Source organism: Thalassophryne amazonica, chromosome 5 (genome assembly GCF_902500255.1).
Source record: "Thalassophryne amazonica chromosome 5, fThaAma1.1, whole genome shotgun sequence".
NCBI classification, from domain to species: Eukaryota; Metazoa; Chordata; class Actinopteri; order Batrachoidiformes; family Batrachoididae; genus Thalassophryne; species Thalassophryne amazonica.
Genome location: NC_047107.1, coordinates 65,820,869 through 65,843,118, shown reverse-complemented (window position 1 = coordinate 65,843,118; position 22,250 = coordinate 65,820,869). Strand labels below are relative to the sequence as shown.

General features: G+C 42.4%; 1 protein-coding gene across 1 annotated transcript; it reads right to left on the bottom strand.

Annotated features, from left to right (window-relative positions):
• Nucleotides 1-1,029: 1,029 nt before the first annotated feature.
• Nucleotides 1,030-13,554, bottom strand: tmed7 (transmembrane p24 trafficking protein 7). Its single transcript, XM_034170472.1, has 4 exons — nucleotides 13,478-13,554; nucleotides 12,955-13,170; nucleotides 2,859-3,104; nucleotides 1,030-2,711 (listed from the first exon to the last, which is right to left on the bottom strand). Exons 2-4 carry the CDS (start codon nucleotides 13,111-13,113, stop codon nucleotides 2,475-2,477), a joined length of 642 nt encoding a protein of 213 aa, XP_034026363.1. The 5' UTR covers nucleotides 13,114-13,170; nucleotides 13,478-13,554; the 3' UTR covers nucleotides 1,030-2,474.
• Nucleotides 13,555-22,250: the final 8,696 nt, after the last annotated feature.

The window sequence follows — 22,250 nt, the reverse complement described above, 5'->3', positions numbered from 1 at the left end:
AAACTATTGATCTGCACAAAGGCCTGACTCAAATCACACTGAAAATCTGTGGGGTGAACTGAAGACCAAGGTCCATGCCTGAAGACCATCAACTGTGGAAGAGCTTGAGAGATTCACCAAAGAATGGGTTGGGATTCCTCAGGACTTTCTGAAAACTACAAATGGCTGCAGGCTGTTATCTAGCAAAAAGGTCACAGTTGACAATTAGCATCAGGGGGGCTAATAAGTCTGACGCTGATAGTGTTTGTGAAATAATTGTGTGCAAATAATTAAAGAATCCAAAATAAAACTGAGATGTTTAGAAATGCTGTGTTGAAATGTCATTGCTGTTTAATAATAATAATAAAAAAAAGCACTTGGGAAAATTTTGAAGAACGTTAAATCTCATAGGGAGGCCTGTAATATATATATGTTACCTTTTTGTTTATTGTTTCCATTATCATGTCACATTTGTAGGAGGAAAGAAAAAAAGATCTCAAAAGCAAAATGGATTTTGTGGAACAATGTTTTTTTTGGTCAGGCCAATATAGTTTCTATGTGATATAACTATGTGACTTAAGTTTTCCAATGATGTATAACTTTTGTGCTCCTCTCCATTCTGAGTACCCTTGCAGTTGACAACCAAGTGTTGAGGGAAGGAAACCACATCTTTAAAAAGTTTATTCTGTTCATTCACTTAACAAGCCAGAGTGCCTCAGAGGCAAACGATATCAGTGTCCAAAAGTTTCATAATACACAGTACAGGGGTCAACAGTGATGACCAACAATACAACAGCAAGACAAATCGCATAACTAAACATAAGGAAAGCACAACACTAAAAGAAAAGTAAAACAAAAACAAAACTATGTATATATGGGGGGGGGGGGGGGGGGGGGTAAAAACCTCCATTTATTGTTTTGGGTCTCCCCTCTTCAGTCCACAAAGTAAAAAAACAAAAAAAAACAAAAAGCCAAACAATGACATTCTAATTGTGTACATATGGTTGTACATACAGACACTCATAGCTCTGAGCCATCTTTGCTGCTGCCCCACTCCTTGAAAAGCAAGAGAAATACTTAAATGATAGTCAAGTACAAACCATTAGTGGAACTTGTTTTGGCGTTTTTTTTTTCCCCCCACTTTTTTAAATCAGCTATCCAAAAATCTGAAAAAAATATTCCCACTTTTCCAAACCAGAATGTAAATGTCTCCATTTGTGTGTGTATATATATACACACATACACACAAGTAAATTAACTGGCGTGATACAATGTATTTAAGTGATATAATTTTGCATCAGTCCCTGTGATAAACAAAAGCAAACTAAGTGTGTCTGTTGTCACTTCATACAAGTAGGTACATTCAGACAAGCAGGCATTCAACCTCAACCCATTTCAAAAGTACATGAAATGCTGTCAATTTAGATAATTCTTTTTTTTGCAATGCCATGCCCACCAAACAGTCAAAAATGCAATAATATCCTATAAGCTATAAAGTAAACGCGAACTTGACCCTGCTTAGGTGCACACTACAGGTAATACAGGATTGGATTTCAGTTTTAAGGTTTGGGTGCAGTCACACAGGACAGACTTTGTATTACAGTCAGTGTCTATTTGAATAATACAATGATTAAATCATTCAAAAGTAAACCTCTGCACAACTGTTCTCAGCTCACAGGGACAAAGAATGAGTTACTCCATTATGTACTCTTCCAATAACTCATTTAAATGACAAAATAGATCATCAATTGGTTTCCCAATCTTTTGGAAAGCAGGGGAAATAGGAATTCTATATATATTTTTTGTTTTTTACATTTGCTTGACAGCCACCTCCAGTTTTACTTTTCCTGATCAAAAGTCCAACTCCCAAATTTCACATGACTGAATAAATCTATCTTCCTATCTCAAGACTGTGTTCAAAAATCATGACATGTAAGCAAGACAGAAGTTCACTGCTCCAGTTTGGGAAGCACCTGTCTAATCATTGTCACACAATCACACTACAGGGTTAAAACAAAAATAAAAACTATAATCAAGTGAGACTTTGTGAGGAGCCTTTGCCTCATCTATAATCACCCAGTGCGATGTAGGCAGTAAACAAATCCTGTGCTCCCTAATGCCATTCCCAAATTTTATATATGGACACAGTTGGTAAGCGCCGTGTACAATTTGGTATTAAAATTAGTGATAGCACTGAAACAAAGCAGTGGCAGCAGACCTGGGTGCAAATGATAAAATTAAAAGGAGAGAAAAAAAACAAAAAAAAAACAAAACCCCATTTCTTTTACCCCCACCCCTGAACACATCAACACTACTCATTTGCAGAAGTTTTTAAAGAACAATAGCGCTGCAACAGGACGACTGTCCAACCACATAAGCTGGCAGTTTCATATAACCCACTTTGGGTTGAGCACTGTTACTCTTACTGACTCGATGCATATGAGCTTAAATATGGATAAAGAAATCAATTAATCTGGTAGCCAAGTGTAAGAACGTTATGATCCAACACGGGTTGTCGTGGTCTTCTTATCAGAGAAGAAACTTCTGAGAAGAACAACCTGGCTGATGCTGACTACCAGGAGGATAATGGCCTCGCCGATGGACCAGAATGCCACCCGAGTGTTGAGATCCTCTGCCCGACTGCGACCCTGGGCTTCACGAAGACGGAAGTGCGTCTGGTAGTCGATGACTGACTTTAGGGCCTCATGGATAGATACACAGGCTGATTCCATCTGGAAATAAAAATTATATTTAAAACCAATTATTTAGGTTGCATTTTGGCACCTTGACCAAAACCCAAATCATATCCTGGGATTGAACATGTTAAAGTGATACTTAGCCCTAGTTACAGCGTAGCCACATATAACTTAAAAACTCACCTGGGTGAGAGCAGTGACTCTGTTCTCATTGGGAAAGAGTGGGGGGTCATCACCAACTTGGAAGTCAAAATAAACAGTCTTGTGCGTGAAGGTAGAAAACTCATTACTGAAGCAAAACTTGTATGTTCCATTCTTGGCTGCTGTGAAAGTAAAGCTGTCATACTGCTTTTTCATTTCCTTGTAAAGTGTTGTGCCATCCGGGTCCTCCAAACGACAGTCTACATCATAGTGGCCACCAGTCACCACCTGTGAAAACAGAAAAAAATGTCTGAAGCACCACAGACACTGGTTTGCCTATTTTAGCCAGTGTACTTTGCATGGAGTAGTACACATGTACTTGTAAGGGGTTAGTGAAGTCAGCTTTGTCAGTTCTGCAATGCATACATAGACTTATTGAGAAGTGAAATTTCATTACTCTCGGTCTCTCGAACAACACAGAGTAAAAAACAAAACAATAAAAAAAAACCAAACAGTAAGAACAGTCTCTTATGTGCAAGGGCTATCACAACAGTAAGAATTTAAAATAATATATAAATATGGTAGACAGTAGAATGTGGTCAGTGAGGTACGTGGCGGTAGCAGTATGTTTTGTGCTAACTGAGCAGTAGTGATTCAATGTTGATGATCTTCAAACTTATTTAAAGTGCATGTAGTGCATAAGCAGTCCTTGGAGCTATGTTCAGTGTTTGTGAGGTGGGTATCAGGAGTAAGAAGTCAGTATTGGGGGTGTCAGGACTCAGTTTGTGTGTGCGGGGGTCAGCAGGGGAAATGGGGAAGAGCAGGGAGGGAGTCGAGTGCTCTGACAGCCTAGTGAGTGAAACGGTCCCTTAGTCAGCTGGTCCTGGCTCGGAAACTCTGCAGTCTCCTCCCCGACAGCAGCAGGATGAAGAAGCAGTTTAACGGGTGGTTGGGATCTCCTGTCATATTGACGGCCCTGCGGATGAGGCACGTTCTATATATGTCTTGGGGGGTGAGAGGGTTACTTACGATCTTTTATTGATTTTTCTTTACCTGACTTGTAAGCTACTTTGGATAAGATCATCTAACAAATGCACAATTTTATAATTACAGGATTTGTTTCAGGGTTATGGCTCTAAAGACAAAACAGCCAGTACATAGCTAGCATTTGTCAAACTGAAGTGCCAGAACAGTAGCTCGTATGTGATACATCCAGGCTCAGACCAAAAGCACAGCCTAGAATGTGTGCCATTTAATTCAGAGGAAAGTTTAGATTGAGTGGATTACAGGACATCTTTGTTGAGGCATTTATGCCAGTGAATCTATATATTAATAGCCAAGTGGACTGTGTGTGCACGAAGGTGTTGGCTCTCCACCTTAAAAGGCGTCACGGTAAGAGAAGAAGAGATATTTCATGCGCTGCAACCACTTGTGTTTGATGTAACTGCTTTTGTGGGGAATAAATGTACGCCTTTTTATTCTAGCAAAATGCAGTCTGTGTGATCATTTGTGTGCCGATCTGACCGAACCTTGTGTTTTTCAAAACACAAACTAAAAACGTTTCTTTTATTTTTCTTCTTCCAAAAATGCAGATATTTACAGTGCATCCCAAGATGGACATCAAAAACAAATGAGCAAGAGTGCCAGACTATATCTATCAAAGACTCTGGGCCACTACTTGCATACACGTTCACTGAAAACACAACCTTCCCCTCCGATGTTCTCCCCACAACTGAGGCTCTGAGCCCTTTTCAGAGTAACAGCCCCTCCCACAGGTAAATTCCATTCACGAAATAAATCAATCAACTAAATAACAATAACATAAGCACAAAATAACCCAAAGAAATACACACAAAATATATAAACACCCAACACCATTTCCTTTAACCAAAACCCCCTCTAAGCATAATAAAATGGAATATGAACATAACCAAATAAAACACCCCTGTCTAAAATAGTTCACTCCGCCCAACCCCGGTATTTACACTGAATGGACCATTCACTCAGTTTGCCCTAAACAAGGAAACGCCTGCATACCAGCAACCCTGGTGAGTAAGCTTAAACTGTTACAGAAATGTTTTACCAGTGTTTTAAAGATCACTAAAACAGATGAACTTTGGTAATGAGTAACGGTATAAAATACACGTTTTGAAACGCGGTGAAAACAAACACTTTGCAACATAAGAGATGCCGGTAGGCCTTTCCCCGCACTCCTAGTCACAATACTAGGTAAAAGTTATGGCAATGATGATTACTGACCAGTGTTGCCACAGTTACTTTGAAAAAGTAATCCAATTACTGATTACTCCTTGAAAAAGTAACTTAGTTACTTTACTGATTACTCAATTGGAAAAGTAACTAAGTTAGATTACTAGTTACTTTTTTAGTTACTTTCCCCAGCTGCCGACAACAACCCACGTCAACATGACAATGATACCTGTTTTGCCAAAACTCACTTTATAGTCACCCTTTCTTGACTTCAATGAAAATAAATACTTGTTTTATAAAAAGTAAAATAAAGACCTCTTTCTTGACCTCATATTTAACTGTTGACAGCACTGTAACAGTAAAACTTGCAATTTCAAACCTACATAGTTTATAAATGTAACTATTAAATTCTAACATTTAAATTCTCTCTAAACATTTTACTTGTCGAAATTATTATTATTTTAAGCAATATTAGTAGTTGTAGTAAAAAACGGCTTCAAAACTGGACCTTTAATCTAGGGCTGTTGTGGGGGGGGCACATCCCTGCCCCACGCCCCCATCCCACCTGGATTCGCCCCTGCTTTGGCGTTTGAGCACAAAGAATGGATAACATTTATTTATGCAGAAAACAGGACCAGATTTACAGGTAAGAAAGTTTTATTGCGTTTTCACATCATGTGGTCCTCAGAAAGAGAGTTTAGGTGCATTTGAGTGGAAAATAGTGTTAGTTGTTGACGCGTCGCGGAGGATCAGCTGTTTTTAACGAGACGATACGGAGCGGCTCAGCTCAGAATTATAAATAAAGGAGGAAAAAAGTATAAAAATGTCTTCGTAAAGCTCAGTGCAGGTGTGCTGATCATCGTGCTTTAAGAGGTGAGGACGAGTCGAGCAGCTGCAAAAAACCGTGGATGAAAAGCTCACAGCTCGCTTAAAGTGGGACGTTCAGTCGAACCCCGACCTCCTGCCCACAGACCAAGTTTAATGCTGCTATCGACCCACAATGGAAAAATAATAGTAACGCACAGTGACATGGAGAAGTAACTTTAATCTGATTACTGACTTGGAAAGATTAACGCGTTAGATTACTCGTTACTAAAAGAAGTGGTCAGATTAGAGTAACGCGTTACCGGCATCACTGTTACTGACAATAAATAATGAACCAGGAAAATGAGAACAATACATACAGCTGGATGACCCGTGAAACACAGTCAGCGTCCATGTAGCATAGTTGTTAACTACCAACTAATTGCTGCCCACACGCTATTGACTGCGTAAGCGTCACAGCTCAGTCTGACATTTCCCCCCCCTTCTAAGGATGCCCCCATGACGCCCTAGAAAGGAAATCTGCAGTAGTATTCAACCTCCCAGACCTGTACCGCACTTCAAAATCAAATGGCTGTACAGCCAGGAACCACCTAGTGATCCTGGAGTTAGTATCCTTCATGCGCCCTAACCAAGACAATGCCCTATGGACAGTCTCTAAAATAAATTTCCTCCCCAACAAATAGTATTTAAAACAGTCCAACGCCCACTTAATAGCAAGGCATTCTTTCTCAACCGTGGAGTAGTTACACTCCCGCGGCAACAGTTTGCGGCTGATGTAAGCCACAGATCGCCAATGTCCATCTTCCTCCTGCAGCAACACCGCACCAAGGCCCCGCTCTGAGGCATGAGTTTGAACAGTGAAAGTCTTGCTGAAGTCCGGGCTGAGCAGCACCGGCTCCCTACACAAGGAGTCCTTCAAACCCTGAAATGCCGCCTCACACTCTTCAGTCCATGCCACCTTGTTAGGCTGACTAGTACGTATGAGCTCAGTCAGTGGAACCGCTCTCTCCGAGAAGTTGGGTATAAAACGTCTATACCACCCAACCAAGCCCAAGAAAGAGCGCACTTGTTTCTTGGTGGTGGGGCGCTCAACAGCCTTGATGGCCTCAACTTTCCGAACTTGAGGCCGAATGACACCCCGGCCCAACATGTAGCCAAGATACGCCATCTCCTCCCTGGCCAGCATGCACTTTCCAGGATGGATGGTCAGGCCCGCCTCCTTCACCAAGGAGAGGACCAGTTGCAGGTGTTGCAAATGCTCCTCCCACGTGGAGCTGTATATACAAATATCATCCAGGTAGGCGGCGGCAAAGCCCTCAGTCCCCCTGAGAAGCCTGTCCAACCTCTGGAACGTCGCAGGCGCTCCGTGCAACCCAAAAAGGAGCACCGTGAATTGGTAATGGCCAAAAGGTGTCCTAAAGGCAGTCAGCTTCCTGCTGTCCTCAGCCAACGGCACTTGCCAATACCCCTTGCACAGGTCAATGGTGGTCAAGTACTTGGCTTTGCCAACACGCTCGACCAAATCATCAACCCTCGGCATGGGGTAAGCGTCAAACTCAGACTGGGTGTTGACCTTCCTACAGTCCAAGCAGAACCTCAGAGTGCCGTCCTTCTTGGGAACAAAGATGATGGGACTGCTCCACTCACTGGAGGAAGGCTCGATCACCCCCAGCTCCATCATCATGTCCAACTCATCCTTCAACACGGGCAGCAGGCTCTCTGGAACCCGGTAGCATGGCTGTCTCACCGGCCGCTGGTCTTTCAGGGTTATGCGGTGCACCACCATCTCCGTCCGTCCCGGCCTCTCCACGAAGAGACCCTCGGGTAAGATGGCGGTCAACTCCTGCTGACGGTCATTGGGCAAATGGCTCAAGTCCAATGTAGAGCCTTCGCCCCAGCACGGTAAGTACTGCTCACTGTGCTCCTCCTCTTCCTCAATGGCACGGATAAACAGAGCAGACACCTCCGGCTGTTGCTCTTGACGCTCAGTCCACTTCTTCAACATGTTCACATGGTAGACTTGGTGCTTCTTACGATGATCTGGCATGTGAATCTCGTACATCACCGGTCCCATCCTCCTGGTAACAGTGTATGGCCCCTGCCACTTTGCCAACAGCTTGTTCTCGGAGCTAGGCAGCAGCAACAGGACCTTGTCACCAGCCTGAAAACCGCGTGCTCTGGCCGAACGATCGTACCATGCCTTTTGTCTCTCTTGCGCCTTCTGCAGATTCTCCCGTACCAGAGCAGATGCAGCAGCAAGTTTCTCCCTCATCTTCAGCACATACGAGATGATGTTCGTACCAGCGGACATCTCACCCTCCCAAGTCTCTTTCAGCACATCAAGGGGACCTCGAACCTGGTGTGCATACAGGAGCTCGAAGGGGGAAAATCCTCTTGACGCCTGGGGGACTTCTCTATAAGCAAAGAGCAAGTATGGTAGCCACTGGTCCCAGTCCTTGCCAGAATCTTCCACAAACTTCCGAAGCATGTTGAGAAGGGTCTGGTTGAACCGTTCAACAAGTCCGTCGGTCTGTGGATGGTAAGGAGTGGTTCTGATACGCCTAATGCCCAGGATATCATAAACCTGCCTGAGGGTTTTACTCATAAAGTTGGGGCCCTGATCGGTAAGCACTTCACGGGGTATCCCTACTCTAGAGAAGAGCTGCAGCATAGCTGTCGCAACTCGCTTAGCTGTAACATCTCTCAGGGGGAAGGCTTCGGGGTATCTTGTGGCATAATCACATATCACCAGGATGAATCTATTCCCTGACTTGCTCTTTTCAAGAAGGCCTACCACATCAACAGCTATCCTCTCAAACGGCGTGTCAATAACAGGTAAGGGGATCAATGGAGCACGGGCAAGGTTTTTAACCTCCTGACAACTGACACTGAGGACAAGACTTGCAAAATTCTTTAACATCAGAGAACAACCCTGGCCAATAAAAACGTTTGCTTACTCTCTGTAATGTTTTCAAAAAGGCCAGGTGTCCAGCCCAAGGTATAGTGTGACCCAATTCCAGTACCTGCCTACGGTACTTCTTTGGGATCAACAATTGCAGTCCATCCTCACTCTGCCTATACAGTAGCTCATTTTGCACAGTATAGCCCTCCTTACCTAACATAGGGACATAACCTACGCCTTCCTCTGCTCTCTTAAAACTCTGTGTCAGTGTAGGGTCTGCCCGCTGCTCCTCTGCCAGATTACCAGTAAAATCCCCATCTATCAATTCAGGGGGGTCAATATTCTCTGTCCACACGTCTTTTTGACTCAACGTGTCTTCAACCGTCTGTCTACGCCTATCACACCTCTGCTGCTTAGTCAGTGTGGACTCAACAGGAACCTCTTCGCCATAATATGGCAACTCTGTCACTACTTGCTGCTCCCGAGCCTGTGCTCTTGTTACAACACCACACAAAGCAGTTCTATTCACCAACTCAAGTAACACTGGAAGATCCTGGCCTAACAACACAGGATATGGCAACTTAGACACCAGTCCTACCCTTAACAAGTATGTCTGTCCCTGCACTCTGACATACACATCGGCTGTATCATGCTCACTTTTATCTCCATGTACACAAGAGATGGTCAGCTTTACATTACCATTGCGGAACTCTAGGGGGATTAGGTCAGCTTGCACAAGTGTCTGTGAACATCCAGTATCCACCAATGATTTAACAAATTTACCATTTAACTCAATGGTGATAACAGGATCTCTACTCTCCAAAATATTTAAAGGAGTGGTGGGGTGAGGAACATAGCATAAATGGCTGTACTTTGACTTCCTCAGGGGGCAAGCAGGGCTCTTATGACCTTCCTGGCCACAATTATAACAGGAAATGCTCTGGGGTCTAACCCGGTCTGTGGGGGGTGGTAGCGGGGCTCTACCAAGGCCATGACTATTAGCCGTACCGGAACCAACTCCCCTCCCAAACCCAACAGACTTACCCCCAATGCTCTGCTCCAGCACTCCAGCATAGCGGTAGCCTCGGGAACCTCTGTGTGCAGCCACATAGTTCTCCACCAGTACTGCGGCTTCTGCTGCACTCTTCGGGTTACGCTCCCTAACCCAGGTCCTCACATCCGGATATAACACGTAGATACTGCTCCAGTACCAGCATCTCCATCAGGTTCTCTTTACTACTCTTCTCATATCCGGTCCACTTACAGAACAGGTCCTTCAGTCGGACATACAGCTCCTGCGGCGTCTCAGTCGAACTGATGTCCAGGGCTCTGAACTGCTGCCGATACGTCTCAGCATTGATCTCATATTTCTTCAACACTGCCTCCTTCAAACGATCGTAGTCGGTTGTGTCATTTGGGTCCATGGCAACGAAAGCACTGCGGGCCTTCCCAGTCAACAACGGGATGAGATGCACGGCCCAGGTTGCTCTGCTCCAGCCACAAACTATGGCTAGCCTTTCAAAAGTAGTCAAGTAGTGCTCAATATTATCAGCTTCTTCCAGCTTGGCCATTTTTGGTAGACGCCCCTCAGTGGTCACAGTGGTCACTGGTGGTGGTTCAGGCGTTAAAGTGTCCAGGGATGGTGGCGGGGTTGTGGATTGGCCTGACTTCAAGTCCAGCTGCAGCTGCGTCACCTGATGCGTCAGAACCTTGACCTCCTGGGCTTGCTTGGATGCATCTCTCTCCATTCGCTCATCTCTGGCACGCTGCACTTCCATAAACGACTGGAACATCATGGCAAGTCGATCGATGGCTATGTCTATTGTGGCAGGCTGTGGAGTAGACACTCCCGTCTCAGTGGCGCCCCCTATTGCTCCATCTTCCTTGCCTTCAGTAGCCTTCTTCCTGGTAGCCATCTTGTCAGCTGTTTTAATTGGTCTTCTCTCCGTCTCACTCCGCTACCCACGCTTCTGACACCACATGTTGCAGGATGACCGGCGACGGAGTGGCCAAGAGACAGTTTTCCCAACTAAAAACGTTTCTTTTATTTTTCTTCTTCCAAAAATGCAGCTATTTACAGTGCATCCCAAGATGGACATCAAAAACAAATGAGCAAGAGTTCCAGACTATATCTATCAAAGACTATGGGCCACTACTTACATACACGTTCACTGAAAACACAACCTTCCCCTCCGATGTTCTCCCCACAACTGAGGCTCTGAGCCCTTTTCAGAGTAACAGCCCCTCCCACAGGTAAATTCCATTCACGAAATAAATCAATCAACTAAATAACAATAACATAAGCACAAAATAACCCAAAGAAATACACACAAAATATATAAACACCCAACACCATTTCCTTTAACCAAAACCCCCTCTAAGCATAATAAAATGGAATATGAACATAACCAAATAAAACACCCCTGTCTAAAATAGTTCACTCCGCCCAACCCCGGTATTTACACTGAATGGACCATTCACTCAGTTTGCCCTAAACAAGGAAACGCCTGCATACCAGCAACCCTGGTGAGTAAGCTTAAACTGTTACAGAAATGTTTTACCAGTGTTTTAAAGATCACTAAAACAGATGAACTTTGGTAATGAGTAACGGTATAAAATACACGTTTTGAAACGCGGTGAAAACAAACACTTTGCAACATAAGAGATGCCGGTAGGCCTTTCCCCGCACTCCTAGTCACAATACTAGGTAAAAGTTATGGCAATGATGATTACTGACAATAATGAACCAGGAAAATGAGAACAATACATACAGCTGGATGACCCGTGAAACACAGTCAGCGTCCATGCAGCATAGTTGTTAACTACCAACTAATTGCTGCCCACACGCTATTGACTGCGTAAGCGTCACAGCTTAGTCTGTGACACTGATATTTTTGGAGAAATTAGGGATATTAGCTAACAACAGTGAACAATGGAGATTGATTAATTACATTCTGGACTCACACGCCATTCCAGCAGGGGGTGGTAAATCATTTATATATTAAAAGTGAAGTGGCGTCTGTGTACGCATATGAGTCTGTGCATCATTTAGTAAGTTCAGTGTAAGTACATAATTGTATATCCATTAAAAATACATGGATGACACAAGAAAGTGAAGCCACTTATTTCCATTGTGGTCCACTTAAATCAAATGACACAACAGAAGTAGAAATCTGCTGTTTGGACCCTATTTGTCGAATAAGCAGCAGTGTGTCAAAGTCAGTGGCGTCACCTCAACACCTGCTAATTCCGCCTGAGTCCTCTCATTTGTCAATAATGTGACCGATATGACCACCACAGCAAAATGTAAATTGTTATATTTTTATTTTATTTAACCCGGAAAGTCCTACTGAGATTAAAAACCTCTTTTGCAAGGGAGTTCCAGGCAGCAAAAGTTACAATTAAATTCACACAATTAAAATAAACGATTAAGAAAAACAGATGCAATTTAAATAAGTCATCTCAAGTGCTGTCAGTCTGGATTTCAAAGTGCTCAATGAAATAAGTTCAGTTAATTTCCAGTCCTTTTGCAACATGTTCCATGTAGATGAAGCGAGTAAACAAAAGCCCTTTTTATCGAGACTATAGTTCACAATGATGGGTCAAGGCTTTACAGTTGGTAACAAAACTCAGAGAAGCATGATAAACATTAACTTTTTGAAGACATTGAGCTAAGGCGTTCAAATATCGCAATAATATCCACAGGCTAAATAAAATGATAGTGGTGTCAAAATAAATAAAGACTTAAATCTTAAATGAAAAATCCAAAGGTTGCATACTGTTTTCTGACAGTAAGGTAGTCAACAAGACAAACTTATCTAACATTCACGTAAACAATAATTAAGTAAGAAGGTGCATAGCAGATGAAGACAATTTTTTACAATCAAGAACTAAGAGTACACTTGTCACTGTGATAAGTGGCAGCAAAAATTGAAATAGTGCAGGGACAGTCATGGCAAATAATGGCAGCTGGTGTATTTCTGCTTGACCTAAGAGTGCAAGTGGCACAGTAGTCAAGTACAGTCAGGTAATAACAGCAGAAGTGTTTTCCTGTTTTTAACAAAGTGCTGAAGTGGCATAATAGTGCAAGACAGTCATTTTGTGGGTCAGAAGGCTTTTGAATCACTGACAATTGTGATCGCCCGGCGGATGAGACGGGTGGTGTATATTCAATTGTATAAAAATTCAACTTGGTTCACGCACCTGAAATTCCAGCGTACACTTGGTGCCGACGATAATGTCCTCGTAGAAACATTGTTTGGCGTTATCAGGCAGCTCGAAGGTGAGCTCGGAGCCCAGAACCCAGCCGCACAGCAGCTGGGCCCACAGCACCTGCAGCAGTACCCGGAAAGACCCGCACATCCTGGAGAACGTCCGAAAAGCGATTCAGAGCAAACAAGGGGGGGGGGGGATCCTTACCTACCAAAAGAAACGAGCACACAACCATCTGCAGTTAGCGTGACAGCAAACAAAAAAAAAAGGGGGGGAGCAGAAATACTGACAAAGCCAAACCGGACATTGGTATGAGCTATCACAGTTACAGTACAGTTAGCTTCCAGCTACCTAGCAAACTTTATCGGATAATTTAAAATAAGCAAATGCATTTGTATGGCTATTGAAGTCCAACTTATTGAAATACAAGTACTTCACCGACATTGTCATTAAACTAAACCGTTTAATTTACATTGTTCAGTTCCTTTTATCCCAGTTTACATGAGCTACTCACCGAAATTTCTTTACCCGGATACGACGATGAAATGTTCGTATAACGGGATTGGCTTAACTCTATTACAACCCGCCTCCCAACATTTTCCATTGGGCGAATCAGCGGACCAGAGCGACTTGGTGATGACGTGGCAACACCCACCGCGCTCTGTGGTTGTGCCACTATTTCTTCGATGGTGGCGGTTCGACTCAAGAAGAAGAAAAAAAGTTATTCCGCCGTCTTCTGGTACGGAGCTTTAGTAAAATTTTAATCATTTATTTATTTTTATATTGTGTTGTGTTGCGTATTTTCTTCCCCACGTTTCTTGTGACCCTGGTGACTATTTGCGAAAAAAAACGTTGTTCAGTTATCACATCTCAGTAGCTTAGTAGCTATTCCAAGAATGTTGCATTAAAAGGTATTTCAAGTTTTTGAATTTTGAGCTAAATAAACTGCTACACAGTTATGCACAATTTGATATCAGGTGTTTATCAGGCCATACATATCCTGAAAATGCCTAAAACCAATTTGAGAAGAGTAACGTCAACTCAGAACGTGGCGTCATTTTGGTTCCATTTTTTGTTTTCAACATTTTTACCTCCGCCAAGGAGGTTATGTTTTGGGTCGCGTTTGTCTGTCTGCTGGTCAGCAGGATAAAAAAGATTTGAATGGATTTTGATGAAATTTTGTGGAATGGTTGGAAATGACAAGAGGAACAAGTGATTAAATTTTAGTGGTGATCCGGATCACGATCCGGATCCAGGAATTTTTTAAAGGATTCTTCACCATTGTGAGATAGGGGGAATTTTGACATTCTAGTTTCTAACTCCACAAAAACAAGGCAGGGGGCCAAAGGTGACAAGGGGTGCCCATGTTTTTCCCCTGCTATGGGGTTATCAAGATGAAAAGTTCACCTACTCCATAAAGTTATAACAACACATGTAATTGACATTTAAAACCAATCATAAGATCAGTTTTAAGTGGAAAACCTATCATGTAAATAAAAAAAAAATGCAATGAATCACTTTATTTTGGGGTTTTTTGTAATATTAATTTACATGTATGCATTTTTTTTTTAACTTCTGAGGTAAAACTGTATCAAAAATCAAGAACTGTGAAGACTTGTAGATATTTTGTGATGGAACTTTATTTTAGCAGGGGTTACATGAACATGTGATAGATGTCCTGACATCTCTCTGTGAATCAAGAGGGTCCAAGTGACAATATTCAGGAAAAAGTATATTTGTAATGTGAACAATTGATGTACCTTTTATTCAAATTTCTATAATTCAAGGCAAGTTATTGCTTATGACCAGAGAATGTAAATAGCAGAAACCTTTGGCCATAATTTGCAAAAATTTCAAATTTACAAGATGTGTGCAATAAGGCAGACCTCTGGACCGCCGTTTCTGCCAAGTTACTAACTGTTCTCTCTGCAGTCTTTCTCTTTGCAGTCTTTGTTATGCCGTTAATCATGCGTTCATTGTAGACCCGTTATGTTTGTCTAGAATTTATATTGGTGTGACGGAGGCCATCAGGAGGCGCTGTACATATGGTAGTCAATAGGCCTCATTCCCCCCAACAGACAAAGCATACTCTGGCCACTCAGGCCAGTCATCACCCAAGCCAACTAAACAAACTTGAAATGTACTTGAAAAATTGCTAAATTCATATGATTTGAAAATGCCTTGAATTTTCTTGACCAAGATTATGAACTGCCAAGGTATCCAAGACCCAAGTCAAGGCTTGGAAATATATGGGCCTTAAGGCCAAAGCTGAGCATAAAGGCACTTCAGCAGTGGATAGAGTGTCTAAGACAGCATCATTCTTCCCCTTATGCAGTTGTTTCATTGCTATCCAATAAGATTAGTGTTACTTCATACAAGTAGAGTGCACCCACTAATTCCCTGGGGCCCAGAAGACAAATAAAGACTGAACATGGCTTCACTGGACTGCGACTGAGGCAAGGAGATGGTTGAGGGCTATGGCCTGCTATGCACTGATGTGAAAACTGGGGGAGTTGTGATCATTGTTGTTGTTTTTTGGAAACTGAACTTTTGGTGGGCAATAATGATCCCACTTCACGGGTCCATGACCTTTACCACTTGAATGTTTGGACTAATTAATCACCATGGCCACTACACGTTAGAAGTACCTGGATGCTGAGTTGCATCTTCTCTGTCTTGCGTTTGACAATTCTTTGTTGTGCTTTGTTTATTTGATACTTTTATTTGTATGGTCAGAGCAGATTGTCATTGGTCTGCTTGAGGTTTCTTCCTACAACTGCAAAAAAACAAACAAATGCCCACAATTCCTTACAACTGTAGCCTATATGCTTGCTCAGGGTGTGGATAAGGTTAGACCTTACCCTTGTGAAACACATTGAGGTGACTTCTGTTGTGATTTAGTGATGTACAAATAACATGAATGTAAATGAGAATTAACAGCTTTCAAGAGAAACTGTTCTAATATAATTATCTCTTCTGTTGAACAGATTGAAGCTTATACCTTTGGAGAATCTGTTCTGCCCTGGGCAACTCTATGGTAACAGAATTACAGTGACAACAAAATCTGGCCATATTTTAGCTTAGTTGTTGTGTTTTTGACCTTGCTTGTGTTTTCTGATCTCCACCTTGCCGTATCCCTGAACTCTGCTTGTTTTTTTACTCTGCCTCTGGCTCAGCCTTGTGAACCCCTCGATGCTGTGAGTTTGATCTTTGCTTGTTTTTTGGACCTCGCCTCAGCTTGTACCTTCCTGTTACCGCCACCACGCTGACTGTTATCCTGTGTACAAAACCTGTTGCCAGATTACCAGATAAAGCCTTTTTATTTACTCCTTCACTTGTGTCTGAGAGTCTGCATATGCCTACTACAGCCTTCTGTGCCAAGCCACCTCGGACCATGACATGAGAGCAATTCGAGATTTCTGACGTCCGCTGATCCAGATCACCTCCAAAATTCAGTGGAGCCTTCCATGCCTTAATATCTATGTGTGGTGAAAATGTGGTGAGAATTTGTGAGGCAGTTTTGAAGTAATCCTTCAAAGCCTACATAAAGGGAAATCTTGATCCAGAATCGGGATCCGGATCACCTCCAAAATTCACTGGAGTCTTCCATGCCATAATATCTATGTGTGGTACAAATATGGTGAGAATCTGTGAAGTAGTTTTGAAGTAATCCTTCAAAATGTATATAAATGGAAATGGTGACCCAGAATCTGGATCACCTCCAGTATTCAGCAGAGTCTTCCACGCTCTAGCCTAATATCTATCTGTGGTGCAAATTTGGTGAAAATTTGCGAAGTAGTTTTGACAAAATTATTCAAAGCGTATATATGAGGTCTGTTAGAAAAGTATTGGACCTTTTTAATTTTTTCAAAAACCATATGGATTTGAGACAGACGTGCGGAGAAATTCGCGCATTGGGACGGAGCCGCATGGCACAAAGCAACGCCGTGATGAAGCCTCACAGGACATGTTCCAGGTCATACACATTTTCTCAGATAGTCACAGAACTGAAAAGCCACCGAAAGCCGTCTGAAAGCCATCTGAAAGCCGTCCTGTGAGACCAACACAGAGGTGGTTTTGTCCCGCGCCATGAACGGCTCCGTGGCGCATCCCTCCGCTTCTCTTTCCATGGGGTGGACCACTGCTCACACAAAGCCTGCTCACAGGCGAATGACGCAACCGACAGGCGTGAAAAACCCATGCATGCGCACGAAGGTTCAAGTTTGGCTGATGCAATCACACATGATTCAAATCCATATGATTTTTGAACATCAGCACTTTTTCGGCACATTCCACTGTTACAGGAGTTTTTTTCATGGAAAGAGAAGCGGAGGGATGCGCCACGGAGCCGTTCATGGTGCGGGACAAAACCACCTCCGTGTTGGTCTCACAGGACGGCTTTCAGGTGGCTTTCAGACGGCTTTCGATGGCTTTTCAGTCGTGTGACTATCCGAGAAATTGTGCATGAGCTGGACATGCCAGAACATGTCCTGTGAGGCTTCATCACGGCGTTGCTTTGCGCCATGTGGCTCCACCGTGATGTGCGGAATTCCTGTCTGTCTCAATGTGCCGAAAAAGTGCTGATGTCCACGTCTTCCGCAATTCCTGTGCCAGTCAGACCACGTCCCGGATCAACAAAGCGTCCAGTTTGGAAATGAACGGCACATTCCACTGTTACAGGAGTTTTTGTCATGGAAAGAGGAGCGGAGGAATTCCGCGCGTCGCGGTGGAACCGCATGGCGCAAAGCAACGCCGTGATGAAGCCTCACAGGACATGTTCTCCGCTTCTCTTTCCATGACAAAAACTCCTGTAACAGTGGAAAGTGCTGATGTCCATGTCTTCTGCCATTTTTGTGGAAGTCAGACGACGTCCCGGATAAACAAAGCCTTAACGTTGGAAATGATCTGGCTGTTCTAGTGGGGTTTCAGCCTGTCAATCGGCGCTCGGAGCATGGCGTGCTCTCAGCAGCTGTGGGCGGTCTTTAGACCGGCTGGAGCACTCCTTAATCTGTGTAATCCCCATAAAATCGTCCCTGAAAGCCACCTGAATTTTCCGAATGGTGTCCACCTGGAGGTCTCTCACAGTTTCTGGAAAAATTTGATGCAGCAAAGCTCCAAATCGTTCAGACATTTTATTCGCAATAAAAATCCGATGGGAGGGGTGGACCAGTGCTCACACAAAGCCTGCTCACAGGCGAATGAAGCAACCGATAGGCGTGAAAAAACTCATGCATGCGCATGAAGGTTCAAGCTTGGCTGATGCAATCACACGTGATTCAAATCCATATGGTTTTTGAAAAAAATAAAAAGGTCCGATGCTTTTCTAACAGACCTCGTAAAGTGAAACATGATCCACAGTCCTGATCCAGATAACCTCCATAATTTAATGGAGTCTTCCATGGTCTAATATCTATTTTTGGTGAAAATTTTGTCAAAATCCATGCAGTTGTTTTGACGTAATCTTGCTAAGAGACAGACAAATAAATACACGCCGATGATTTTATTACATCCTTGGTGGACATAAAAATAAAAAAAAAATTGTGTAGAAATCTGTTGATGAAGGTACTCAGTTGACCCAGGTAGGTGTTATTTAGAAGTTTACAGTAACTGGACTGTTGCTGTTCAAGGTATTTCACAACCTCTTCAGTTTTAAAGATTAAGATGGTATGGTATCCCCAGTATATATCCTTAGAGAGGAAATCAATTGTAAACAAAACACTACATGAAAGAATAAGATAGATGCAATCCGCTGTGGAAAAATCTTGTTGACCAACAAGCTGTTCACTTTACTTATTCCCAAACTGAATTTTCTCTGTGATTGTTATATTAGCCATAACTACTCAGACTCCACTCTCATCATCGTGATACACCCCTTCTTTTGTCTGTGACTTGCTTGCAAAAAAGAACCTTCAAACACCTAAACTGAAACCTGAACAAAAGGCCTACATTTGCTGAGATTAATACACTCTTTATGACATCATCTATGAGACTCATGACATTAAACCACAACACATTAAAACAATAAAACACATTAAAAAAAAAATTGAAGGCAGATCTGAACAGGTGTTTTTTCAATCAATCAATCAATCAACTTTTTTCTTATATAGCGCCAAATCACAACAAACAGTTGCCCCAAGGCGCTCCATATTGCAAGGCAAGGCCATACAATAATTATGAAAAACCCCAACGGTCAAAACGACCCCCTATGAGCAAGCACTTGGCAACAGTGGGAAGGAAAAACTCCCTTTTAACAGGAAGAAACCTCCAGCAGAACCAGGCTCAGGGAGGGGCAGTCTTCTGCTGAGACTGGTTGGGGCTGAGGGAAAAAACCAGGAAAAAGACATGCCGTGAAGGGGGGCAGAGATCGATCACTAATGATTAAATGCAGAGTGATGCATACGGAGCAAAAAGAGAAAGAAACAGTGCATCATGGGAACCCCCCCACAATCTACGTCTAAAGCAGCATAACCAAGGGATGGTCCAGGGTCACCCGATCCAGCCCTAACTATAAGCCTTAGCGAAAAGGAAAGTTTTAAGCCTAATCTTAAAAGTAGAGAGGGTATCTGTCTCCCTGATCTGAATTGGGAGCTGGTTCCACAGGAGAGGAGCCTGAAAGCTGAAGGCTCTGCCTCCCATTCTACTCTTACAAACCCTAGGAACTACAAGTAAGCCCGCAGTCTGAGAACGAAGCGCTCTAATGGGGTAATATGGTACTACGAGGTCCCTAAGATAAGATGGGACCTGATTATTCAAAACCTTATAAGTAAGAAGAAGAATTTTAAATTCTATTCTAGAATTAACAGGAAGCCAATGAAGAGAGGCCAACACGGGTGAGATATGCTCTCTCCTGCTAGTCCCCGTCAGTATTCTAGCTGCAGCATTCTGAACCAACTGAAGGCTTTTTAGGGAACTTTTAGGACAACCTGATAATAATGAATTACAATAGTCCAGCCTAGAGGAAATAAATGCATGAATTAGTTTTTCAGCATCACTCTGAGACAAGACCTTTCTGATTTTAGAGATATTGCGTAAATGCAAAAAGGCAGTCCTACATATTTGTTTAATATGCGCTTTGAATGACATATCCTGATCAAAAATGACTCCAAGATTTCTCACAGTATTACTAGAGATCAGGGAAATGCCATCCAGAGTAACGATCTGGTTAGACACCATGCTTCTAAGATTTGTGGGGCCAAGTACAATAACTTCAGTTTTATCTGAGTTTAAAAGCAGGAAATTAGAGGTCATCCATGTCTTTATGTCTGTAAGACAATCCTGCAGTTTAGCTAATTGGTGTGTATCCTCTGGCTTCATGGATAGATAAAGCTGGGTATCATCTGCGTAACAATGAAAATTTAAGCAATACCGTCTAATAATACTGCCTAAGGGAAGCATGTATAAAGTGACTAAAATTGGTCCTAGCACAGAACCTTGTGGAACTCCATAATTAACTTTAGTCTGTGAAGAAGATTCCCCATTTACATGAACAAACTGTAATCTATTAGACAAATATGATTCAAACCACCGCAGCGCAGTGCCTTTAATACCTATGACATGCTCTAATCTCTGTAATAAAATTTTATGGTCAACAGTATCAAAAGCAGCACTGAGGTCCAACAGAACAAGCACAGAGATAAGTCCACTGTCCGAAGCCATAAGAAGATCATTTGTAACCTTCACTAATGCTGTTTCTGTACTATGATGAATTCTAAAACCTGACTGAAACTCTTCAAATAGACCATTCCTCTGCAGGTGATCAGTTAGCTGTTTTACAACTACCCTCTCAAGAATCTTTGAGAGAAAAGGAAGGTTGGAAATTGGCCTATAATTAGCTAAGATAGCTGGGTCAAGTGATGGCTTTTTAAGTAATGGTTTAATTACTGCCACCTTAAAGGCCTGTGGTACATAACCAACTAACAAAGATAGATTGATCATATTTAAGATTGAAGCATTAAATAATGGTAGGACTTCCTTGAGCAGCCTGGCAGGAATGGGGTCCAATAAACATGCCGATGGTTTGGACGAAGCAACCAATGAAAATAACTCAGACAGAACAACCGGAGAGAAAGAGTCTAACCAAATACCGGCATCACTGAAAGCAGCCAAAGATAACGATACATCTTTGGGATGGTTATGAGTAATTTTTTCTCTAATAGTCAAAATTTTGTTAGCAAAGAAAGTCATGAAGTCATTACTAGTTAAAGTTAATGGAATACTCAGCTCAATAGAGCTCTGACTCTTTGTCAGCCTAGCTACAGTGCTGAAAAGAAACCTGAGGTTATACTTATTTTCTTCAATTAGTGATGAGTAGAAAGATGTCCTAGCTTTACGGAGGGCTTTTTTATAGAGCAACAAACTCTTTTTCCAGGCTAAGTGAAGATCTTCTAAATTAGTGAGACGCCATTTCCTCTCCAACTTACGGGTTATCTGCTTTAAGCTACGAGTTTGTGAGTTATACCACGGAGTCAGACACTTCTGATTTAAAGCTCTCTTTTTCAGAGGAGCTACAGCATCCAAAGTTGTCTTCAAAGAGGATGTAAAACTATTGACGAGATACTCTAACTCCCTTACAGAGTTTAGGTAGCTACTCTGCTCTGTGTTGGTATATGACATTAGAGAACATAACGAAGGAATCATATCCTTAAACCTAGTTACAGCGCTTTCTGAAAGACTTCTAGTGTAATGAAACTTATTCCCCACTGCAGGGTAGTCCATCAGGGTAAATGTAAATGTTATTAAAAAATGATCAGACAGAAGGGAGTTTTCAGGGAATACTGTTAAGTCTTCTATTTCCATACCATAAGTCAGAACAAGATCTAAGATATGATTAAAGTGGTGGGTGGACTCATTTACTTTTTGAGCAAAGCCGATAGAGTCTAATAATAGATTAAATGCAGTGTTGAGGCTGTCATTCTCAGCATCTGTGTGGATATTAAAATCGCCCACTATAATTATCTTATCTGAGCTAAGCACTAAGTCAGACAAAAGGTCTGAAAATTCACAGAGAAACTCACAGTAACGACCAGGTGGACGATAGATAATAACAAATAAAACTGGTTTTTGGGACTTCCAATTTGGATGGACAAGACTAAGAGTCAAGCTTTCAAATGAATTAAAGCTCTGTCTAGGTTTTTGATTAATTAATAAGCTGGAATGGAAGATTGCTGCTAATCCTCCGCCACGGCCCGTGCTACGAGCATTCTGACAGTTAGTGTGACTCGGGGGTGTTGACTCATTTAAACTAACATATTCATCCTGCTGTAACCAGGTTTCTGTTAGGCAGAATA

What these genes read in the sequence shown, in the direction of transcription:
- tmed7 (XM_034170472.1), bottom strand. Translation starts at nt 13,113, where the DNA reads ATGTGCGGGTCTTTCCGGGTACTGCTGCAGGTGCTGTGGGCCCAGCTG. An exon ending in AGTGTACGCTGGAATTTCAG is followed by an intron (nt 3,105 to 12,954) that starts GTGCGTGAACCA and finishes CTGTTTTCACAG; the next exon opens with GTGGTGACTGGTGGCCACTA. An exon ending in GAGTCACTGCTCTCACCCAG is followed by an intron (nt 2,712 to 2,858) that starts GTGAGTTTTTAA and finishes TTTTATTTCCAG; the next exon opens with ATGGAATCAGCCTGTGTATC.